General features: G+C 36.9%; 1 protein-coding gene across 9 annotated transcripts in view; it reads left to right on the top strand.

Moving 5' to 3' along the window:
* INPP4B (inositol polyphosphate-4-phosphatase type II B) overlaps positions 1–19232 on the top strand; it is an 819089-nt gene extending 799857 nt beyond the window's left edge. For 7 of the 9 annotated variants that reach the window (XM_037992380.2, XM_037992378.2, XM_073017648.1 and 4 more), the window contains one exon: positions 12023–13384. In XM_037992380.2, coding sequence (XP_037848308.2) covers positions 12023–12197 — 175 coding nt within the window. In that variant the 3' untranslated portion in view covers positions 12198–13384. Of the gene's footprint in view, positions 1–12022; positions 13385–13425 lie in introns of those variants that run through there. The other 2 variants (XM_007999870.3, XM_073017650.1) reach the window with 1 other exon arrangement.
* Positions 19233–21740: the final 2508 nt, after the last annotated feature.

Raw genomic sequence — 21740 nt, 5'->3', positions numbered from 1 at the left:
CTGTAGATAAACTTCCTCCTTGAGATTCAAGAGCTTCAATCTCTTGGTGATGAGCAGTTGAAAATATTTCCACTTCCCTGCAGTTGGATAAGCACCACTGCTATTTTGACAAGCTTGGCTCCCTGTGCGTAGCTAGGATACAGCTGAATTTTGATTCCATGAAAACTCTTCGGGAAATATTTTTACTATGCCACTAGCATTGTGCATTGGTTGCTTTGCCATGTGTCTAAAGGGATATATTAGGAATTAGTGAAACTTAATAGAGGGGCAAGCATGGTAAAAGACAGGAAAATAGCTTCTGACAGTAGAAGAACAAGTGATGGTAGATAACAGGCAGCAGTGGAGATCTTGCCGAATGGTCTGACTTGTTGATGGATGGCTATGGAGTGCAGAGAATACAGAAGCATCAAGGAGGACTGAGGTGTTTAACACAGATGTCTGAGAGTGGGTGAGTGTCATTTCCTGTGATAGAAAGAAAGGGAAGAGCTGATCTGAGGTGGTAGCAGAGTAAGCAGGACTTAAGTTATGTTTTAGCCTTGTTACCTAATGTGTCTGTTGGACAACTAAGTGGAAATGCAGTACATGTGTCTGTAATGCAGCATCAAATGACATTTAAGTCATGGAACTGTTTGAACGAAATAAAATATATATAAAAACAAAGGATGCTGTCCTGAATCCTGGGGCATTTCAATATTAGAGAGAAAAGAGCCAGAATTGAGCAATGGCAAGGTACTCATTGTCTGTGTAAGAACTGAGATTTGGCACAGGAAGGGAAACAAAAAGGGATATCAATTTTTTTTATTTTTATTTTTTTTGAGATGGAATTTTGCTCTTGTTGCCCAGGTTGGAGTGCAGTGGCGTGATCTCAGCTCACTGCAACCTCCACCTCCCAGGTTCAAGTGATTCTCTTGCCTCAACCTCCCGAGTAGCTGTGATTACAGGTGCCCACCACCAAGCCCGGCTAATTTTTGTATTTTTAGTAGAGGTGGGGTTTCACCAGTTTGGTCAGGCTGGTCTCAAACTCCAGACCTCAGGTGATCTGCCCACCTCAGCCTCCCAAAGTGCTGGGATTACAGGCATAAGCCACTGTACCTGCCAAAAAGGGATATTAAATTTTTTATTTATTTATCTTTACTATTGAGCATGTTCTAAGTACCTTTACATAATTCCAACAATAATCCTATGGGATAGATGTTAACATTCTCATTTTAAGGGGAAGAACTTCAGACTTAATGGAGTTAGATAATAGGGAGATGAGCTAATTTTTTTTTGTGTTACTTATATCCTAATTTTTTTTGTTATTGAGTTCTGCTAAATTTCCCAGGCTACTTTCAGAATGTAGGCTATTATCTAAGGTATATGTGGACTTTTATTTTTATTTGGGAGCTAAGCGTATCCCTGAAGTCAGACTGCCTTCTCAGCCAGGTGTCGTGATGAATTTCTCCCCTATTCTCTGACTAGTGCTTATCAAGAATAGAATCAGAAGGCTTAGACAGTAATTTTACATGTTAATGTCCTCTTAACTGGGAATTAAAGTTATCCCAAACTCCAGGAGAATGACAAACCAGAACAGTGAAACATGATTGTTCACATTTTAAAGTACCTTAGCAACAAACACACCTACAGAATGTTTAAGACACTAGTCTCCTTCCTTTTCTCTCTTATTTTCAAGCAAGACTAAGTCATCTTGTTGGAGATCCTGTACAGAGTAAAGCATAATTACATGGTATTGGAACCAGAAAATGAGTCATAGATCTATATCTATATACCTATTTCTTTGTAGAACTCCCCTATTTATCTGTCTACTAACTAAGGTATGTCAGATATGTATTTTTGTTTTGTTTCATTTCTTTTAAAGATTTTCTTTCAACAAGCTTCATTGCATATTTCAGCTCCTATCTAGCCAAGGGGGTAGAAAGTCAGTCTCTATTATTTTACCCTCTCCTCCAGCCACAAGTCTTCCCTTGCACTGAGCTTTCAGACTTTTCTGTATCAGTCATTAGCCACTGATGTGCCTATTTCCTATACATCATGGTACCATCATGCCTTTTCATTTCACTGCATCCAAGCCTAACTCAACACAGGGGAATCTTTGGGGAAGCTGACTAATGACCAAGGGTCAGTCATGCATCCTGCAGCGTCCCCTGCTATTGGGCTCCCTCAAGTGAACAGTGAACAAGGCTTCACCCTCCTGGACAAACTCTGCCCCCTTGTCTTCTCTCCTGTCACTGCTGGATTTGTGTTTGTCTGTTTCTCTCTTTCCCCCACTTCTCCCTTCTTTTTCTTTTCTGTTTCTCTTTCTCTCTCTACCCTAAAAGATCCTTTTATTCTGTATTACCCGCCCAATGGAAACCTCAAATTTTCTGTCATGAATAAAGGATAAATGTATTTAGTTCAGGCAGCTATTGTTTCCAGTACTGCTAAAATTCCCTTGGGCACACATTTTAAACAATAACCTAAAAAGGTAAGAAAAAAAAAACATCAAAATAAAAATTGATATATCAAAAATTTTACATCTTACATATATTTAAATACAGTGATCATATCACATATTAGCATTCCTTCATGCAAGCAAAACTAACCTTAAACACTTCTTCACAAGATTTTTTTTCTTGGTCCTTTAATCATTTGTGATATTTCTCTGTAGACTTGATCCAAATATTTTCCTTTCTAAAATTCAAAGATCAAAACTAGAGTCAGTTCTTTGAAATGATTTAATGGAAGCAATTATACTCTCAACTCATTAGGTCTCTCTTTCATTTTTCCTTTTTTTTTTTTTTTTTTTTAAATAAAGCACTTTTGAAAATTTCATACCAGGCCACTTTCCTAACTGTTCTTGAGTTATAATTCTGGCCATAGGTACTTCCTTTCTCTTCAAAGCAATGTTTAGACATCCTCTGAAAATATTATTACTTAGTACCTGGCTTCTTCTGATGAGAGGATATTCCTATTTTCTAGGAATTTTATAAAACATAAACATTGAACTGGAACAAAGGGTGTAAAAAGTGATAGTGGAAAAATTAATACATTTAAATATATTCATGTTGTCGTGTTTTCATTTTCAATATTGAAGTTGAAAATAGATAAGACTGCATGAACAATTTTAGAAACCAAATACAATGTCAGCATGCTTTGGATTCTTCGGATTTGCCCCCAGCTCCACGATTTCTTATTGAACAGTCAAGTATTCTATTAGTAGAAAAAAATATGCATCTCTGGAGTACTGCAGTTATGTTTTCAGAGGATCAAAGAATCACAGGAAAGTCAAGATGAAAGTAATTTTGGAGGTCACTGAATCTAATCTTACAACTGGCGGGAAACCATATCTCCCTGCTTCTGAGAGGTAGCAAAACCTTTGCTTAAGGGAGCTCAATCATGAAGTGAAAGAAATATGGTTTTTTCATTAGACAGACAGGGATAAAAGCCCTGATCTGCTACTCGATCAAATTTTGAAACCATTTTGAGCTTATACGAAAAATAATACCAACTAGTATGACTGCTTGCAATAAATGAAAAAATATCTAAAAAGATGTCATATTGCATGATAGGACAGTATATAGGTGATCTCTCCCTACTTCACACACTTCCACTCCTTTCCAAGGCAGCCTACGCCTTATACTACATAGCATTTGATTATTTGAAATCAACAACCACTGAATCATAAATTTTCCTCTTCTCCAATGCAATGGATTTTTCTCATTTTCAATGTCTTCAGTCTTTCCTGATATGCCAGGTTTCCCAAACCCCACTATCATCACGTTTGCTACCATGCTGTGATATCCTCTAGTTTACAGGAACACTTCTCTTAGAATACCATGTCAAGAAAAGCACACATGTGGATAGAACTCACACCTCCCATGAGTGGGCATTTTGCTTAATGCTGCCCAAGATTGCTCTTTCTTTTGTAGCAAACTTATCCATAATCATTAGAAACAGTCTATGATGTCCCAAGCAGTGACATTGGCTATGTCTTTTGAGTAATTTTCTCATTTAGGGGCTTTTCCTGTGATTAACATAATATATTCTAAATTATATTCTGAAATCCAGTTAGAAGAGAAGACAGTTTAAATGGAGCTGGGGATCCTGTGGCCATATAGGCTATGCTTACATCTAGGCCAATGGGAATTATCTGACTCATGATATTCTTTTATAAACATTTTCACAACATTTAAATAGTTGCAGTGTTTGAAAAGTCCTGAAACTCTACTTTTAATATTTTAATTATAATCTTTTAAAAGTTTAGGTGGATGATTTGTTATCTTAGAGTATTTCGAGTTATTTAACTTCATGGACATTGATCTAAACTGAAAATGAAAATCCTTCTCCATTTCCTGTCAGACGGATATAAGCAAACTGTGATTTAGGGAAACTATATTCTCAAGATTCTTTACTTACTTCTTGTTACTGTGGAACCATAAGAAAGATTTTTAAATTTATTTCCTCATCTAGAAAATGTGCACATTCAACTCAAAGACTTTTAAAAGCCATTTTTACATCTGAGATTCTATGGTCCTGTGATTTCTTGTGCCACACTCACAGCGCTTATTGATACCAGATTCATTATATCCATTTTTACACAGATCTGCAGGGTTTAAATCTGATACAATTCAGCAGTCCAGGGCCTGAAACATGGTACTTTATTAATATTGATCCATCAGATGAATGTTGAGTCAAATAAAGCTCTGCAAGATATTGGTTCTAAAATCCTGGCTCGTAATTTCAGGATGGTATACCCATAGCTTCAAACTCAAAGCATATAATTAAATGTGAAATGGTCTCATTTTATCATGGGAGGAAATCAGGTTGGTGGTCAGAAGGAAAGATTTTTCAATTCAGTTTTAATTGGTAATTTTCCTTTGGGAAGCTTGAATAGCTATAGTTAAAGGAATCAGATATCAAATAGCAAACCTATTAATGAATAACTACCCAGCAGGAGAAGATAGGAAGACTGACTTTTATTTTTAGAAGTCGGAATGATTTGAGAGAGTATCTGTGATGGGTGACTTGTGATCTAGGATACAGCATAGTTACTTGCAGAAAAGAAAGTGAAATAAGCAAATGTCATCAAGTCATGCACATTGGATTATATTTACTGATATATCTCCTCCTGTAGGCAGTGATGTGTTTAAAAGTGAGACATGTCTTTTTACTTGTTTCTATTTTAAGTGACTGCTTTGACAGGTCTTAAAAAAATAAATAAAAAGATCATTTTCTATCCTGCAGATTTAGCAACTGCCCTTAAGTGTCTGATCTTGTCACGTTTTCAGTAGAAACAACATTGGGATTTGCTTCCACGGTGATCTACCGGTCAGTGATGGCCAAAACTAATGACATTGGAATGACAGAGTACTTTGCAAGCTACTAATTATTTGTCATAATCTCCTAGTGAGGAAGTTACTAATGTTATTACTTAAAACATCCCTTGTGTTTTGAACTTGCAGGGCACTTACAGATTCATTGGTGGCCATGAAGAAATGACCATTTGTCCTATTCTTAGTAGGAAGCAAGGAAGCAGTCCCAAAGTCACCCTGTGTCTACTCTGATACAATCATGGGACTCAAGCTTTAGGTTCTGAAGCAGCGTCCTAGGCCTTGTTGCTTTAAATTCCAGCTGAATATAGGATGATTACGTGCAAGACATCTTTAATGTGTTATTCTAATTTCCAGAGATGGAAGTTAATAAACAAATTAATTCCAATGTAAAACTGCCCCTCCATGACAAAAACAAAAACCTTTTAATTTAGTGATTTTCACTTGGAAGACAATACAACATGCAGATTTGGCAGCTGTAGAAGATAAAGCCATCTGTCATAAATTAGTTCCCTGTATTTGGAGTAAGGACCATTCTAAGACACTTTCAAATTACTTTTTAGACTTTTGAATGCTCTACTCCTCAGCCAGGAGGAACATCTGTAGGGTGGCTCTACTGAGAAAGAATATTTCTCTACTATTATATTGATAAACTGTGGCTAATATGTTAAGCTAAATTTATAATCAGCATGTGATATTTATACTATGATTATTGATTGATTGGTTGATAGATGATTCTGTCCTTCTCTCCTAATAGGAGACATTGAAAAGGAATCAAGATTTCAATAAAGTTATTAAGATGTGCCTTCACCTTAAAACTGGACAGATTAGGAGGTAGTGCTAGGATAATATTAATGATAATAGCAACCACAATACACAGGAAAAGAAAACCAAATACACCACGTTTTCACTTATAAGTAGGAGCTCAACATTTAGCACCCATGGACATAAACATGGGAACAGTAGACACTGCACTCTATTAGAGGGGAGAAGGAAGGAGGGGAGAGTGGTTGAAAATCTACCTATTGGGTACTAAGCTCACTGTCCAGTTGCAATATACCCAAATAGCAAACCTACTCATGTACCCCCCATATCTAAATTGAAAGTTGAAAGATTTTTAAAAAAGAACTATATCTTGCCTCCTCCTGCCCCTCTCCCTAGCTCCCCAACACATGCCTGCATGTGTGTTCTGTGACTGAACCCCTCCACAGCTGACTGTGGGTGGAATGAACTTATTTGAAAAGCGTTTTCTCCTCATGGCCAAAATTGTTCAAGCATGAGGTAGACCAGTTATTTTCAACTATTCTGTGCAACCAGACCATAGCATGATTTATTTGGTATAATTCAAATTGCTGTGTCATCTGCTAGAAATAAGTATGACTATTGTTTACCCAAATATGGCTTGGGGTGGTACATAAACAATTGCTGCTGGTAAGATCAAGCTGCACGTCCTGGCCCTCTGCTCCTCCACCCACACCCTGATACATCCACTTTTGAACACCAGTGGGCGAGGTCAGTGGCTTGCAACCTTGTTTGATTATACATCTCTACCAGTTAAAAAGGTTCTAGGTGATTAGTACCTTTATCTGGTTAAAAAGATTCTAGAGAAATACATTATAAAAGGTGCCAATGTAGGTGCACAAAATATCTCGGGTCACAGCATGTGTCCCATCCAAACCACCTCTGCGACTTTGCAAGCCAGCGCTTTTTGTGCACCTACATTGAGATGATCTCATTCATCCTAACCTCACTTTCCAAGAAGGGAAATGGAGGCTTGAAGAGACAAATCAAATCTCTCAAGCAGGCAGAACTAAGAGGACAGGTAGAATCTGAAGGCAGACTTTTGGCCTTCAGATCCCTCGTGCTTAACCAAGTGGGGCTGCTGGCCTGCCTCCTCCTGTGGATGTGAGCCTTAGACAAATCCTGCTGAGTGCTTCTTCGAGGTAGAAAGATGAGTGAGACAGGGAGACACAGACATAGGCCTGGAGGGCTTCCTGGAAGCAGTGGTACTTGATGGAGCTATGCAAGAAGTGAGGAGGGCAAACTAGTCAGAGATGGGGTGTGTGTGTGTGTGTGTGTTTTCCAGGTCACAGAATTGGTACTCACAGGGACAAGGGTGTCCTAGCCAGGAGAGATCAACTTCATTAGCAGGCCTAGAAAAGCCATGGAAGCTTCCAGCAGGAAACTGATGCTACTAGAGCCATACTTTAGAAAGGACAGGGGAAGTTAGTTATGAGTGAACAAGGGTGAGAATGAACGTGACTGGAGTGGCTAGGAGGAGGTGCCTGGTGCTCTGAGCAGGGGACATCATAAAACAAATATATGGTTTCCTGACCGAAGTGGTCTGGATAAGAGGGAAGGGGTCCCATGTGATGCTTGATGTCTGTGAAGGTAGACTAGCAGGGATAGAGGAAGGGTGGCAGTGGTGAGCCTGGTTGTGCAGGCTGCGATGAGTCAGGCTGTGGGGAACTGAGGGCTGGAAGGGAGTTGAGCATTGTTTATGGGGGTTGCATGAGTAAAAGAATTCCTGATGGAGACAGGAGATGTGGAAAGAGAGAGGTAAGAGGGGATCGTTGGGACAGAGCCAAGTATGAAATACAAAGAGCCGGGGCCCAGCCTCTCTGTTATGCCAGCAGTGACATTCAGGCTGGATGACTGTGGCAGGGACTGTCCTATGCATTGAAGGATGTTGAGCAGCATCCCTGGGCCCCACCTACTAAGATGCCAGTAGCAGTACCCCCACTCCTATAGTTATGACAACCAACAATCTTTCCAGATATTGCCCAATGTCCCTGGGTAACATCACTTGGTTATAAACTACTTTCTTAAATTATAAAAAGGTTAGATAGGTTATAGTTGATGTATTCATATGTATAGGTTATAGTTGATGTATTTATATGTATATAGAGTCTCATGCTACAGCAGGGTCTCTTAGCCTCAGCACTGTCGATAATCGGGGCTGAATGTTTACCATGGACTGTACAGTAACCAAACTATTGACTTTATTCCCTGAAATGTTAGCTGATTGGCCTGATTAGTAGAGTATCAGTACTCAATAAGAATGAAGTAGAGGCCAGGCACAGTGGCTCATGCCCATAATCCCAGCATTTTAGGAGGCTGAGGCAGGAGGATTGCTTAAGCCTAGGAGTTTGAGACAAGCCTGGGCAACATGGTGAAACCCCATCTCTATAAAAAATACAAAAATTAACTATTAACTAGGCATGGTGGTGCACACTTATAGTCCCAGCTACTCGGGAGGCTGAGGTGGGAGGATCACTTGAGCTTGAGAGATAGAGGCTGCAGCAGGCCATTATCACACCACTGCAGTCCAACCTGGATGATAGAGAACCTGTCTCCAAAAAAAAAAAAAAAAAAAAAAAGAGAGAGAGAGAGAGAAAGAAGCTGAAGGCATACTCTTTCTTGAAAATCTATCAGACCTGCAAGGAAAACCATGTATGAAAGTGACCCAAAGGAAGTTGAGGAATGCACAGAATGACCTCTAGAGGCTCCTTTTAGCACTAATGATCCCTGAAGGAGACTTACAGACCCTCATGAACTGACCCCAACCAGGCATTGGCTTGCTGCTTTTTTCCCCCACGTTGGCTGGTGCTGTCACAACACTCACTACAGCAATTCCTTCCAACCCTGCCTTGCCCTCAAGCCTCTGCTGCTGGAAATGACCACTGGCCCATGGTCCAGAGGGTGTGGCTGGCACAGCGGAGGAGGAATGTGTCTGACTTGTATGTGAAGGTAATGACTGGGTAAGACACACAACGTGCGCAAAACCGAGTTTATGGACCAGCCTTCCATGTGAAATTTGACTTTTCCCTCTCTGCTGAATTGGCCAGGTTAACAATGGTTACCCCTCGATTACAGGAAGCATGCATGCTACAAAGCCTCCTTGGAGACCCACATGGCCCTCAGATGAGCAATTGTTCAGATTTTTTTTCTTTTTCTTTTCCATGGGAATAAGGGTTCCTCTCTGCAAAGCACATGTTTTAGGGTTTTTTTATTTTCTTGCTACCCCCAAGGGCCTGGTGATATTTTTCTTTACCATGCATTAAACAGAATCTGGAGTCTTTGTGGGGGAAAAAAAGACAGGAGGGAACATACTAGTTAAAATGTTTCTAGGTACACTACCAAGATGTACCTATTTATTGATATATAAATGACATAAGTTATTGAATGCTTGCTGTAGGCATTCTCTGTTCTAAGAACTTTGTAAGAATCGACTTACGTAAGTTACTTCATAGCAGTTCTATGATGTAGTATTGTTATTATCACCACTTCACAGATAAGGAAATAGAGATATGACATACAGAATGACATGCTCAATGCCACTCAACTAGCAAGTGATAGAACCAAGCTTGAAACAGCTGATCTGACTCCAGAGTCTGTGCTCTGATCTACTATATCACAGCGGTTTCTATATGTGCTATTCTCCTAATATATGCTGTTTGAAATACATGAAAAAGAGTAATTTTAATAGAATGTGATACCTATTTGGCAATATTGAAGTTCTTATACTTTTGTCCTCTGCTCCAGTGAGCCGTCTAGAACCAGCTCTGAGATCTATGTGCCCTCCTTCCAAGATCATCTTGGGGGATTCTTATAGGGGAAATTCAAACTGCTACCCTCAGGCATCTTAGTGTCCTTGTCTCTATTTGGATTCTATAATGGAAGTGGGGTCTATAACTGTAGAGTCTGTCCTCCAGTTTTGTCTGCCATCCACCAGTTCAGGTCACTTCCCTCCCCACCTCTCTGCTGCCCCTGGGAGTCTGGGCTTTCCCACTGAGACCCAGCCAGGCAGAAAACACCTTCCCCATATTCCTTCATGCCCCTTTGTCCTCCAGCCTAAACTTTCCAGTGCCATTATATCAGGAAGTTACTAGGTAATGCACTGCTCGCTCAATGGAAAAATTAATTTGAACATCCACATCACTCTTCCCCTTTCTATCTTCAATCAGTGATCACATGCTACCTTCTTGTGAGAACTTCTCTAACTTTCCTATTTAAAATTCTCCCTCTGTCTCTCACACACACGCACGAAACTCCCTTCTGCTTTACTTTTCTTCACGGTGCTTTTATCAGATGTTATTCTTATTTTTCTATTCCCCCTCCTCCAACTCAAAAATAAACATTACGAATGCAGAAATCTCTATCTGATGCATCCAACCTTGTATGCCCAGTGCCTACACAGCACAATTAGTTCATAGTAGACACTAAAAGCTTTGGGTTGAACAAATGAATAAATTCTTTCTCTGGGATTAACGATTAGGGATTTGAAGCCAATAAGAGAAATAATATAAAACAGGGGAGCTTTTCTTAATCGCATTCAAAAATATCAATGCATAAAATACTGTACATTTTCTACCTGGTGTGCTGGAAAAAGTTGAATAGTAACCAGGTTACTCATACAACTGACAATAGGAATAAATGTAAATCCAAAGTAAACCCCCTTTTGCTCAATAAACCATTTGTTTTCCAAACAATCTTTTACTTTGTCACTGATTACATAGTTCTTAGGTCCTACCAAACCATGAGGATATAATAGAGCACAGCACATTATGGTTGATTTGGTGTTTTAAACTAATTCATGTTGTTTGAAATAATTATGACTGATATTTGTGTAAATGCTGACACTGGCATGGTCAATGCCTGGTCAAAAATTTCTATATAGGACTTGTTTGGGGATTGCAAAGGGCTAGAAATTGGCCATAACTAAGGATCTTTATTAGAAGTTTTTTTGCCTGAAAATGTAGGAGAGCTAATAGAGAATATACCACCCTTAACCACTGAATGTGACTGAGATTCTTAATACTCTGAATACTGATGAACTAGAGCATAGAACATTATTTTATTGTCAGTTTATATCAATATGGTATATTTCAGACTGGCCATAATTGGAGCTGCTTTTAAGCAGAATTATAAACCAACCCCCTACTTTTATTTATTTACACAGAAAGTAAACAATCTAAAAATGAAGTCTTTTATTTTCTGAGGTATCACCCTGTAAATATGGATCTCTTATCAGATGTAGTGTTCGTAGGAGATAGATTTGTCCCTATCTAAGGAAGATGAGCAGGAGGTGATGTAATTTATGAGCTGAACTAACAGAAGGGTGCTGAGTTGGATTTTATTAAACTAATATTATGGCTGGCAAGGATGGCATGTCAGATGTCCTGTTCATTTTAAAGATCGTGCCATTTCAATAAATCATTTTTATAATTTTAAATACATTATATAGGTGCAATGCCAGTAGAGGGTATGTTTACATATGCCAGACACATTGGTTTGCTTCCCTACATCCTGTGTTGCTCATTTCATTTTCTAGAGATGTAGTTATCAGATTATTTTCATGAGCTAGTCCATAGTTTACTTATTTCATAGTATTGATTTGGTGCTGTTATGCTTATTTGATTCTTCCTTGTACATACATAGTTAACCCACGTGAACATCATTACAGTGTTTCTCCCTTCCTTCTTGCACAAAGAGCTAAAGGAATCTCCTGTTTTAATTCCTTCGCCCATGTAGTACAATGAGAAAACAATACACAAGGTGCATTTGGGGAAATTTACCATAAGATTTCATCTGAAACAGTTGTGTTATGTAAGATAGTGCATTGTATTTCAGAATATTTAAGGTTGCATTTTTTTTACTGTGTGAACTCTATACTATTTTCTTTTCTCCCCTAACTTCCCCTCATTTAACAGCAGACAAACCCAGGGAGCACTGAATGAATCCGATGATCCTGAAACAGGCTGTCTAACTGATAACAAGCCAACTTCTCGACACTTCTATCCTGTCGCCTTGCTGCTTGTCAGCTCACACCTGCTAGTTGTGTGGCTTATTTTAAGTCTGGCATTGCTCTTAGCCAAATACCAATAAGTTTTATGTTGTATTCCTTTTTCTTTTCTACAAATGACAATGAACTTTAAATCATGGGGACAATGATGTAATATTTTTACATTTTCAAATTCACAGAATTTAAAAAAAATGTTTAATTTGTGTTTTTGTTTGTTTTTCCTAAAATCTGAAAAACAGAGTACTATGCATTAAGTGGATTATTTTGCTCTTTTGTTCGTGGAAAAGTGTTTCCCACTGTTAACTAGCTCAAGAAGAATTTTTAAATTACTGTCTTGGGAATAAGACAAAGAACAGAATCCTGAAAGCTTGAAGTTCTGAACCTCCTGTCCTCATCCCATTAAATTTATTAAAGAAATTAAGACTGAATTTGCACAAACACTGAAACCCTGAGACAAGTTCTAGAGATGTGGGAGGTTGCAGACTTTATTTCCACTGTGCTAATATCATAGATGCCATCTGCTGATAGAAATTTTTTTTTAACCTGTTTTACTTCTTCGCTGCAATTAACTCTTTTCTGTCAAGTAACTTTATGGAGAGAATGGCTATTTATGTTTTGTAATTAAATTACCTGTTTGTATCTCTTGTTTGGGTTGATTTGGCTTTCAGAGGACTTTTCTATTCTTTTTAACAAGGTCTTGTTTGTGTCTTGATGTACCATTCCCAGCACTTGTGACTTTTGTACTGTCCGTGGACAAGCACTCTTCCTTTATAAAGCTGAGACTTGGCCCAGGCTGTTCAGAAAGCCATTTTCTCTCTTCCTTGCACAGCTAAAATAATAAAATTAAAATAGAGATGAAATTTTTCTTTAAAAATCTATAGGGCCAGACTTAATAAATTAAATGCCTTATTTCTAGAACCTGCATCCTTAGGGCTACATATAGATTTTAATGTGTTTTAAAGAGACTGAGAAATTAATTTGTGAAAATGTTATAAAATGGCAGATATATTTATGAAACTAAAGTGGAGCTGTATTGTGGAGCAAATTATATTTAAAGAGTTTATTAAATTTTAAATGTCTGTTAAGAGTAAAGAGACTTAAGTCATCTCTTTCAGAGGGCAATAATGGTATTGGGCCTGGCCTAGGATTTAATTTTGTAAGATGTATCATCACTTGTGGAAAAAAAAAAAAATGTAGAGTTGAATCTTTGTTATTTTTACTTGGACTGTTGCTGCAACTCTGCATTAAACAAATAAAGCATATTTATTTATTCTGTGTTTCATGAAGTTGTACTTTTTCCCCTTTCACCAGAGAAGGATGCCGCATAGAGAATGTACTGAAGAATATCAAATGCAGAAAGTATGCTTTCAACATGCTACAGCTGATGGCTTTCCCCAAGTACTACAGACCTCCAGAGGGGACTTATGGAAAAGCTGACACCTAAGTTTACCAACATGTTAATAAACAGGAACACAAATACGTTTCAGTTGGATAATCTTCACCTTGGTCTTTTTTGTTTGTTTTTATTGTCATGAATTTGTGGTGGGGGAGATGATCACAGATGTTTGCCAAAATCTAGGAACTACTTGAATTCATTGTCAGCATATTACTCTGAAAGAAATCCATTTTAAAAAATCTTACATGACTCAGTACTGTCATTTCTAGTTCTGAGTTTCTATGTGCTGAGCCTAGCTGATTGTGATTGGTTCACAAAGTCTAAATTTCATTCATGAGTATTTAAATGTTTCTGAGGAAACGTGGATCATTTCAGTAGGACTAGGGGTGATTCAGAGAGCACTACTGTCCATCCAAATGAAGAGAGGAGAGGGGGGAAAAGGAGCAGAGTTTTTTTGTGATACAACTTAATAACCTATGAGAACACAGTCAACCTGAGAATCAATATAAGGGATTAAAAGAAAACGTGTAGCCACTCAATTAGGTAGAGTTAACTCGTGATCTGGAATACTGAGGCAGTTTGCAGGTATGTTCCACAATGATCTCTATCATCCAGTCAAGGTGTGACTCCTCCTCTTCAACAGGCATATGCATGAAGTGAGTAAAGCAGTCAACAGACCTTTCAAAACCATGGCATCTTTTCAGAACTCTGACTTGGGTTGTGTGATCTAGCTGTGAATGTAGCAATATAGAGCGTTTAATAGAATGATAGGCAAAACACTGCAATGATCTAAAATTGCAAAGAAAATAAAAATGAACATTTTGATACCCAAAATGAAAATCCCCATCAGCCTGAACTTTATGTTGTGAAGTTCATGAATGTCAGTGAGGTGTCTCTGAGATGTTTTTTAGCAGTCATCTCGGTATAAGCGTGCAGTTATGGCATAGGTTTGTGTACGTTAATAAGCCTTTAAAACATATGCAACCACAACAAATGATAAAGTAAAACAATTATTTTCTGTTACCCTGAATTTCAAACTTGCCCTTACTCAGTAAAATAACATTTATAAGTTTTCCAAAATCCCAAAGTAGAAGTTTCCTTAAAAATCATCTTGTATAATACCAGTATTCAAAAATGGGTAAGGTTAATCACCCCCAATCACCCAGCAAAAGAGTTGCAAAATCAGAATTACAACCTCTTCTTACTTTTCTAGCCTGTGGCTTGTCCCTTCTCCAAATTGCTATGCTAAATATGCATGGAAATTAAGGGAGAATGCTAGTTAGTTAAAAAGAAATTAGGATTTATCACTGGAATTGAAACTAAGAGTACAAAAGTCTGAATGAATGAAACTTTTTTCCTACAAATTTTACGAATTTATTTTTGTTCCTTTCTCATTAGAAGAACATGCTATCCAAAGTATAAATCTCCCTTGAAAATAACAGAGGCTCATTAAGCCCTCTCTTAGCTATGATCAATGGATAAAATTATGCTTTCCATACCGAATGTGATAGCTCCTTGCCTAATATTCCTGTTGAAATAAGGATTCCAAACACATTTCTAAGTCCTGGGTTAAGATTTTCAAATTACTACAAATTTTAGGTAAGCATTTGGAGTTTTTTACACTAGAATTATCAATTTTTTATTTTAGCTAATTACCTGTGGGCATTATACTTGAGGCAGTTATGAAACTACTTATAGCCTTTTTAATGAAAATGTGCTGTGTACTTTGAATCCATTCATAGACAAAATTACCTTGATGTTCTCTTAACTCATTCTTTATTTTAGTGATTAAATATGACCTTTGAGTTGCTCAATATCATTTGAAAATGGTAGGATTTGTGGTTATTTTCATGCCCCACTGGATTTAACATAAAGAGGCTGGGATGACAGAGGCTTCCTCCAATAGCTATGAAGCCTCATTCAGCATATCAAATGGTAATCTGAGTTCCAAGAAACGTTAAGTAATTTATCAACCTGTAAATACTCTTATAAACAATAATTTTTATTTGTAGTTTTAAAAAATGAAACCACTTGTCTCAAATATAGAAAAATATTAACTAGAAAGCCAACAGTAGGGGTTTCTATTTTTAAAAGACATTTCAAGGATTTCCTGTAATCCCAGCACTTTGGGAGGCCAAGACGGATGGATCACCTGAGGTCAGGAATTCGAGATCAGCCTGGCCAACCTGGTGAAACCCCATCTCTACTAAAAATACAAAAATTAGCTGGCTTTGGTGGCTCACACCTGTAACCCCAGCTACTCGGGAGGCTGAGGCTAGAGAATCGTTTGAACTCAGGAGGTGAGGTTGCAGTGAGCTGAGATCACGCCATTGCACTCCAGCCTGTGTGACAAGAGCGAAACTCCATCTCTAAATAAGTAAATAAATAAATAAATAATATAGAAGCCTCAAATTATAGTGCTTACTGTAATACGAATGCTTTATGAATTTTCATTCATTAGCATAGTCATCTGCATTTCCTTATAGAAAGCCTATACTGGTGTAAACTTCTAAAAGTGGATTTCATCAAGAAAATGTGTTTCATAGAGACAACAATATTGTTTTTTTCCTGAGAAACAGTTCAAAAATTCTTGAACAACCACTTCACTATTTCTTAAGTTATTAAGGCTAAATCAAAGAGCAAATGTTTAAAAAAAAAAATAGTTTAAATCTCTCTTGAACGAACACAGCCACAGTCATGCTATTCTATCTACATTTTCACTTAAAAGATACACCAGCAGACCTATTTTAGGAGGTCATATTGAGCCAAAAAATGAAGTGAGCAAATGACATTTCCGAACTCTTTTTTTGCTCAAAAATAATATGTTCCCCTTTGATATTAAATGCAGATATCAATTCTGGATTAGTTATTTACTGAGCCCTAGGAAAAACATATTTAAAGACAAGGAAACCATTCATTTACATTTCATATCATTGCTTTTTTCTTTTAAGTATTGCCTTGAGGTTTGTCTACACCCTGCCAAAACAATCCCTGAACATAGTTTGGTCAGCCTCATAATTCAATGAATCAAGAAACCATTTGATCCAGGTGATAAACTGTACTAAATGATAAACTGCCCAATCAGGGCAGAGCTCCACAGACCCAGCCTCCAACCCTTATTTTATAAGACTAACCCCTCTTCTGAAAAACTCTGAAGGCTTAAAAGCTAGCATTTGGATGGAGGATACTTCCTTTTTATCCTTCAACTATGTATGGCATTTTACATAAAATAAGAGGTAAAAAAGCAAAGAGAGACTGATTTGTATAAAGTAATGCCTTCCTTCCCAAGCAAATCAAACCTCTCCCTATGTAAAAGCTGATAGTGTACCAAGAGACACAATACCACTGGTGGGCTGGAACTAGCTCGTTCTGATGCATAAAAGTTGGTAATTAAATTATCCGAAATTTTGTAAGCTAGTTGTTAAATATAACCATTATTAAATATGAAATTATAAAAAACAATGGAATATATTAAAAACAAAGGTAATAATCAAAACATACCACTTCCCAATTATTTTACTACCTTATACTATTTATCAGGACTCTTGAGTCTATTTAGGTCTATTGCATCTTTACAGTGAAAACAGAACACAATATTGTGCTACTATGGGTCTCTTCCTGACTGCAGATTCTTAACATGGTGTTAGTAGCTTGAAACTGTCCACAGTGGGAGTATTTATACCATAGAAACTGGCAAATGCTATGAACTAGCAATTTTAATTCCTGGAAAGGCAGTTGTTGAGCATTTACCGGCACACAATGAATGCCTTCATCTTTTTTTTCTTCATTAGGAAATAAATTATGACAGGCAGTATAAAAATTATTAAAATGGTATCAAATGCAATCCCGTATCTTCAGATGGCTATAATTTTGTTTTGGTTTTTACCTTCTTTAAAGACTCCTGTTAGGTTAAAAGTCATATTTGATGACTATATTCATAATTAAATTATTAAATCACATTTTCTCTTGATAATGCTTTGCAGGAGAATTCTTAGCAATTCAACTGTAGTCTAAGCAATAACTCAGGGCTAAATTCAGGGAAATGTTAGCCCAATCAGATATCACTAAAAATGTACTTCACCATCTATTTTGGAGTTTATAATTTTGGCATTTGCTGAAAGTAGGAAAAACAGTAACATATTACTGTGCCCAGATTCTAATAAATGTAGCTCAATTGAAACCTAAACTGTTACATTAAATAAATTACACTCTGGCACTATGCTAAATCACCACAGATATTTTAGGTGTTTAATTTCCAAGCAGGATGGTGTATCATTTGTTTGGTTCAATATACGAGGCACCATTTGTAGTCTTTTAGGAAATAAATTAACTTTTATCACAGATTTAGGAAACTTGTCTAAAAAAACTGTGATCATCAGTTACAGAGGGAAGGAAACATATTGAACACAAGGCATCATAGTAGCTGGAGGCCTTAAAAATTATGCACGACTAAAAAGAATGATTTGGTGAAAGATGTGTAGCTGATTGACAATTTTAGTGTGAATTCACATTCATTTAACCCAGCAGCAATCTACATAAGCTATGCTTTTCCCCCCCCATGTTTATGTTTCTTAGCTTATAAAGTCCCAATATATTATCTTTTGTTGCTTTGGCAGTTTTAAGTTAGAGCTCTGCGTTCACAGAGGTGCCACCTATAGCAAAAACTATCTTTAAGAATGGGAAAACAAAATGAATGTTTTAGATAAAATATTGCAAGCTATTAGGTGTAGCGTTAATGTATGGAAATTTGCATTTGTTTTTCTGAATCATGGTGCACACTGATCACTCACTGAATTTTATTTCGAAGCAAATAAGAGAGTCAAACATTTCTAAAAGGAACATATTATGTTTTGCTATTAATAACAAGGAGATAGGAAAAATAGTAAGGTAACATAAGCAAAAAAAAAAAAAAAAGGTAATGAAATTAGCTGCCCTGAGTTGGAATTTTTACAGATTGCATGCATACTTAGAATTTTAAATTTTTAAAAGATTTACAATTGAGTATGGTACCCAGAGAGAGTGAGTATCAAGGGAAAGAAGACCTAATACAAGTGATGTTGCCTGATAAATCACATCTTGCCAAAAAGTATATAATTTTTAGTAAATACAGTTCTTTAGGAAGAAAAAAATGTTGCCCTTTCACACTCACAATGTAAATACATTGATAATATTCCTTAAATCATCTAAATTACTGCCAGGTCATGAAAGGACATGATCAATGATGACCTACTGCACTGACAGGCAACATTGACTCAAATTTTGGCAAGATTGCTATATTATCTAGATAATTCTTGTGATGTTTTTATGTCACTATCAACATTAAAAATATTTTATGTTAAACAACTATGAAACTTTCAAAAGTCTGACTGCATATAACTATATGGGCACTCTCATTTCACTGCATACATACAAAATACTTTGTATACACAGACTTCTCATGTGAATATTTTATTATTTTATTTAACCTAACATTGAACTTTTAGATTTTTGTGGTACTCATCTGAAAGGTTGGCATTTGTTTTCTTTTTATGTTACATATATATTTTAGATGAACCAATAACGTGTATTCCTAGAAAATAGGAATTTTTTCTAGGCACAAATAGATTGATCATTTTATATTGGCATTTAAGACATGTCATTTTTGTTTTATTGTTCTGTGTAAACCATATTCATTGTACACTGTGTGTATATTTTTGTTTAAATAAATGTGATTTTTATTTTTTATGTTTCTGTCTTTTTCTCCCTATTATACATTGTTTTCATTTTCATCACTACAGAAATGTGTAAACTTTAATTAAAATATTAGAAATGTAGCATAAACAATAATCCAATTCCCAGTTAATTTTCTACTGGGCTGCAATTAACAGTGAAAAGTTTTCATTGATGCTAGGTTAATCTAATTTTCACCAGCGGAATTTACTTTTCAGGATGACTATTCCGTGGAAGCAAGATTAACCACAGTTTGCCCAGGCATGGTGGCTTACGCCTGTAATCCCAGCCCTTTAGGAGGCTGAGGCAGGCAGATTACTTGAGGCCAGGAGTTCAGGACCAGCCTGGCCAATAAAGCGAAACCCCATCTCTACTAAAAATACAAATAAAAAAATGGCTGGGCGTTGTGGCATGCGCCTGTAATCCCAGCTACTTGGGAGGCTGAGGCAGGAGAATCACTTGAACCTGGAAAACAGAGAGGTTGCAGTGAGCCAAGATCGTGCCACCGCACTTCAGCCTGGGTGACAAAGCAAGACTTTGTCTCAAAATAAATAAATAAAAATAAATAATAATAATAAGCAGTTTTAAGAAGGTTCAGAACCAGGTGTTAATGCTTTAACATGGAGCAAATCATTAATCTTTGTCGCCAAGATTATATGTAGTGTCATTTAAACACACCAAGAAAATTTTTTCTTAGACTATTTAGGTCTAATCATTTATAATTTGTTATAGCAATTGATAGTAGAAGGCAAATTCCAACGAGTTTTAATTAGATCATGTTACAGAGGAATTAACCAAATGAGACTCCTGTTTGCATGGAATGAAAGAATTTTTGCCATCTAGAGATTTTCAAAAACATATCTGATCCTGCAGCAAGAAATATTTCCTTTCTGTAATGTCTTCATCAGTAAATGTTAATATAACATGTTTTTCTATAGCTGAGCAGGAATAATGCTGAAGGTAGTTCCTTGGTGAAACAATGCATACTAAATTCTAGCAAAATTCTGCCTGCTATGAAACCAGAAGAGTAGCCTGAATGAAGTAGTAGTACTCTTAAACATCCATATAAAGATTCCTGTGTTTTAAGGGAATGACATCCCACTCAAAATCAGAGTACAACAAAGGACTCAGAAAATTTGTCCCAAGGCTTTATTTTGGACCAGGGAGTAGAATCAGGAGAGCAGGTAGATGTGGCTGGAGTTTGTCAATCTAGAATCTATTTCAGCCAAAGCGGCCACGTGTGTATGACTGTAACTCTATAACTGCATGGAACGACACACACTCAGTTCTGTTTTCTCAATGGTTTTGATGCATAACAGGAATCAGGAACCTAAGTCTTTTAATAAACTTTAAGTTCAAAGAGAAGGCAATGGGAAAAATCACATTTGGCTAGAACGCTGAGAATGTGGTATTCAACTGTTAAAAGCTATCTTCTGTCTCTTAATTCATATGACTTGATTTTCACCATAGCCTTCAAATAAATACAGTATTAATACTTCTATTCATATTGACAGAATTAAATAATAACAGTGAAAATACTGACCTGCCTTTTGCCTAGTATGATGGTTTCTCTGTTCTTAGACCAATTGACCATAGACTACCATCTCCTTTATAATTCACCTCCTTTGACTTTGAGTATGATACATGCTTCCAACATTCTCTAGTCTCAGCTACCACTTCTGCTTCCTTTCCCTGTTTCTTGAATTTAGGAATTGCCCCAAAATCTAGACTTGATATTCTTTGTTCAGTTAATATTCTTTCTTGAGGTCTACAGCTGTTATTTCTAAGGCAAATACTCCAGCACAGGGCTAAAGAATGTCAGCTTTTAAGTTAGAATGCCTGGATACAAACCTTGGTTCCCACACTGATTAGGTGTGGATCTATGTCAAGTTACTTAATGTTTCTATATTTTCACATTCTTATCTATAAAGTCAATGTAGCAATAATATGAATTACTATTCTTGTTGAAAAGTGAGAAAATGTGTGTATAGCCCTTTGCGCAATGACCATTGTGCTGCGTCTTCTCTGCCAGCACTCGGCATCTTTTCCAATTATATTTTATGTCCCTGGAGTACCACCACCTAAAAGAGAAGGGCTAGAAGAGTAAAAACTCCTTTTCCCTGGCACACTTACCATGAGAGTTCATGATATGCTACAGGGTCTGCCAATGAATCCACTTATACCATATTTGGAAGGCAGAAAGGAGTGGGAGGCAATTTATTATTTTTTTTTACACCAGTGTGCACAGACAGGTATATTGCAGAATGTAAGCAGCAGTTAGACTTCCATATCTATTGCCCACCTACTAGGTTGTCAGTTGAGGTGGCTATGACATCAGCAGTGGTGGCAACCACAGAGCTAACATTTTCTTGACCTCTGACTAGCAATAACACTTTGTAACAACTGGATCAGAGACGTTTGAAGCCAGAAGACTATTAAGGGTCTTGCAACATAAGGTTCCTCCATGTTTTCCAATTATTTTATGAACATCTAATTCCCTGTAATAAATGTTCTAAATTAT

The sequence above is a fragment of the Chlorocebus sabaeus genome, chromosome 7, assembly GCF_047675955.1.
Source record: "Chlorocebus sabaeus isolate Y175 chromosome 7, mChlSab1.0.hap1, whole genome shotgun sequence".
NCBI lineage: Eukaryota > Metazoa > Chordata > Mammalia > Primates > Cercopithecidae > Chlorocebus > Chlorocebus sabaeus.
Note: the sequence above shows the minus strand (reverse complement) of the source record. Positions and strands in the feature narration are given on the sequence as shown.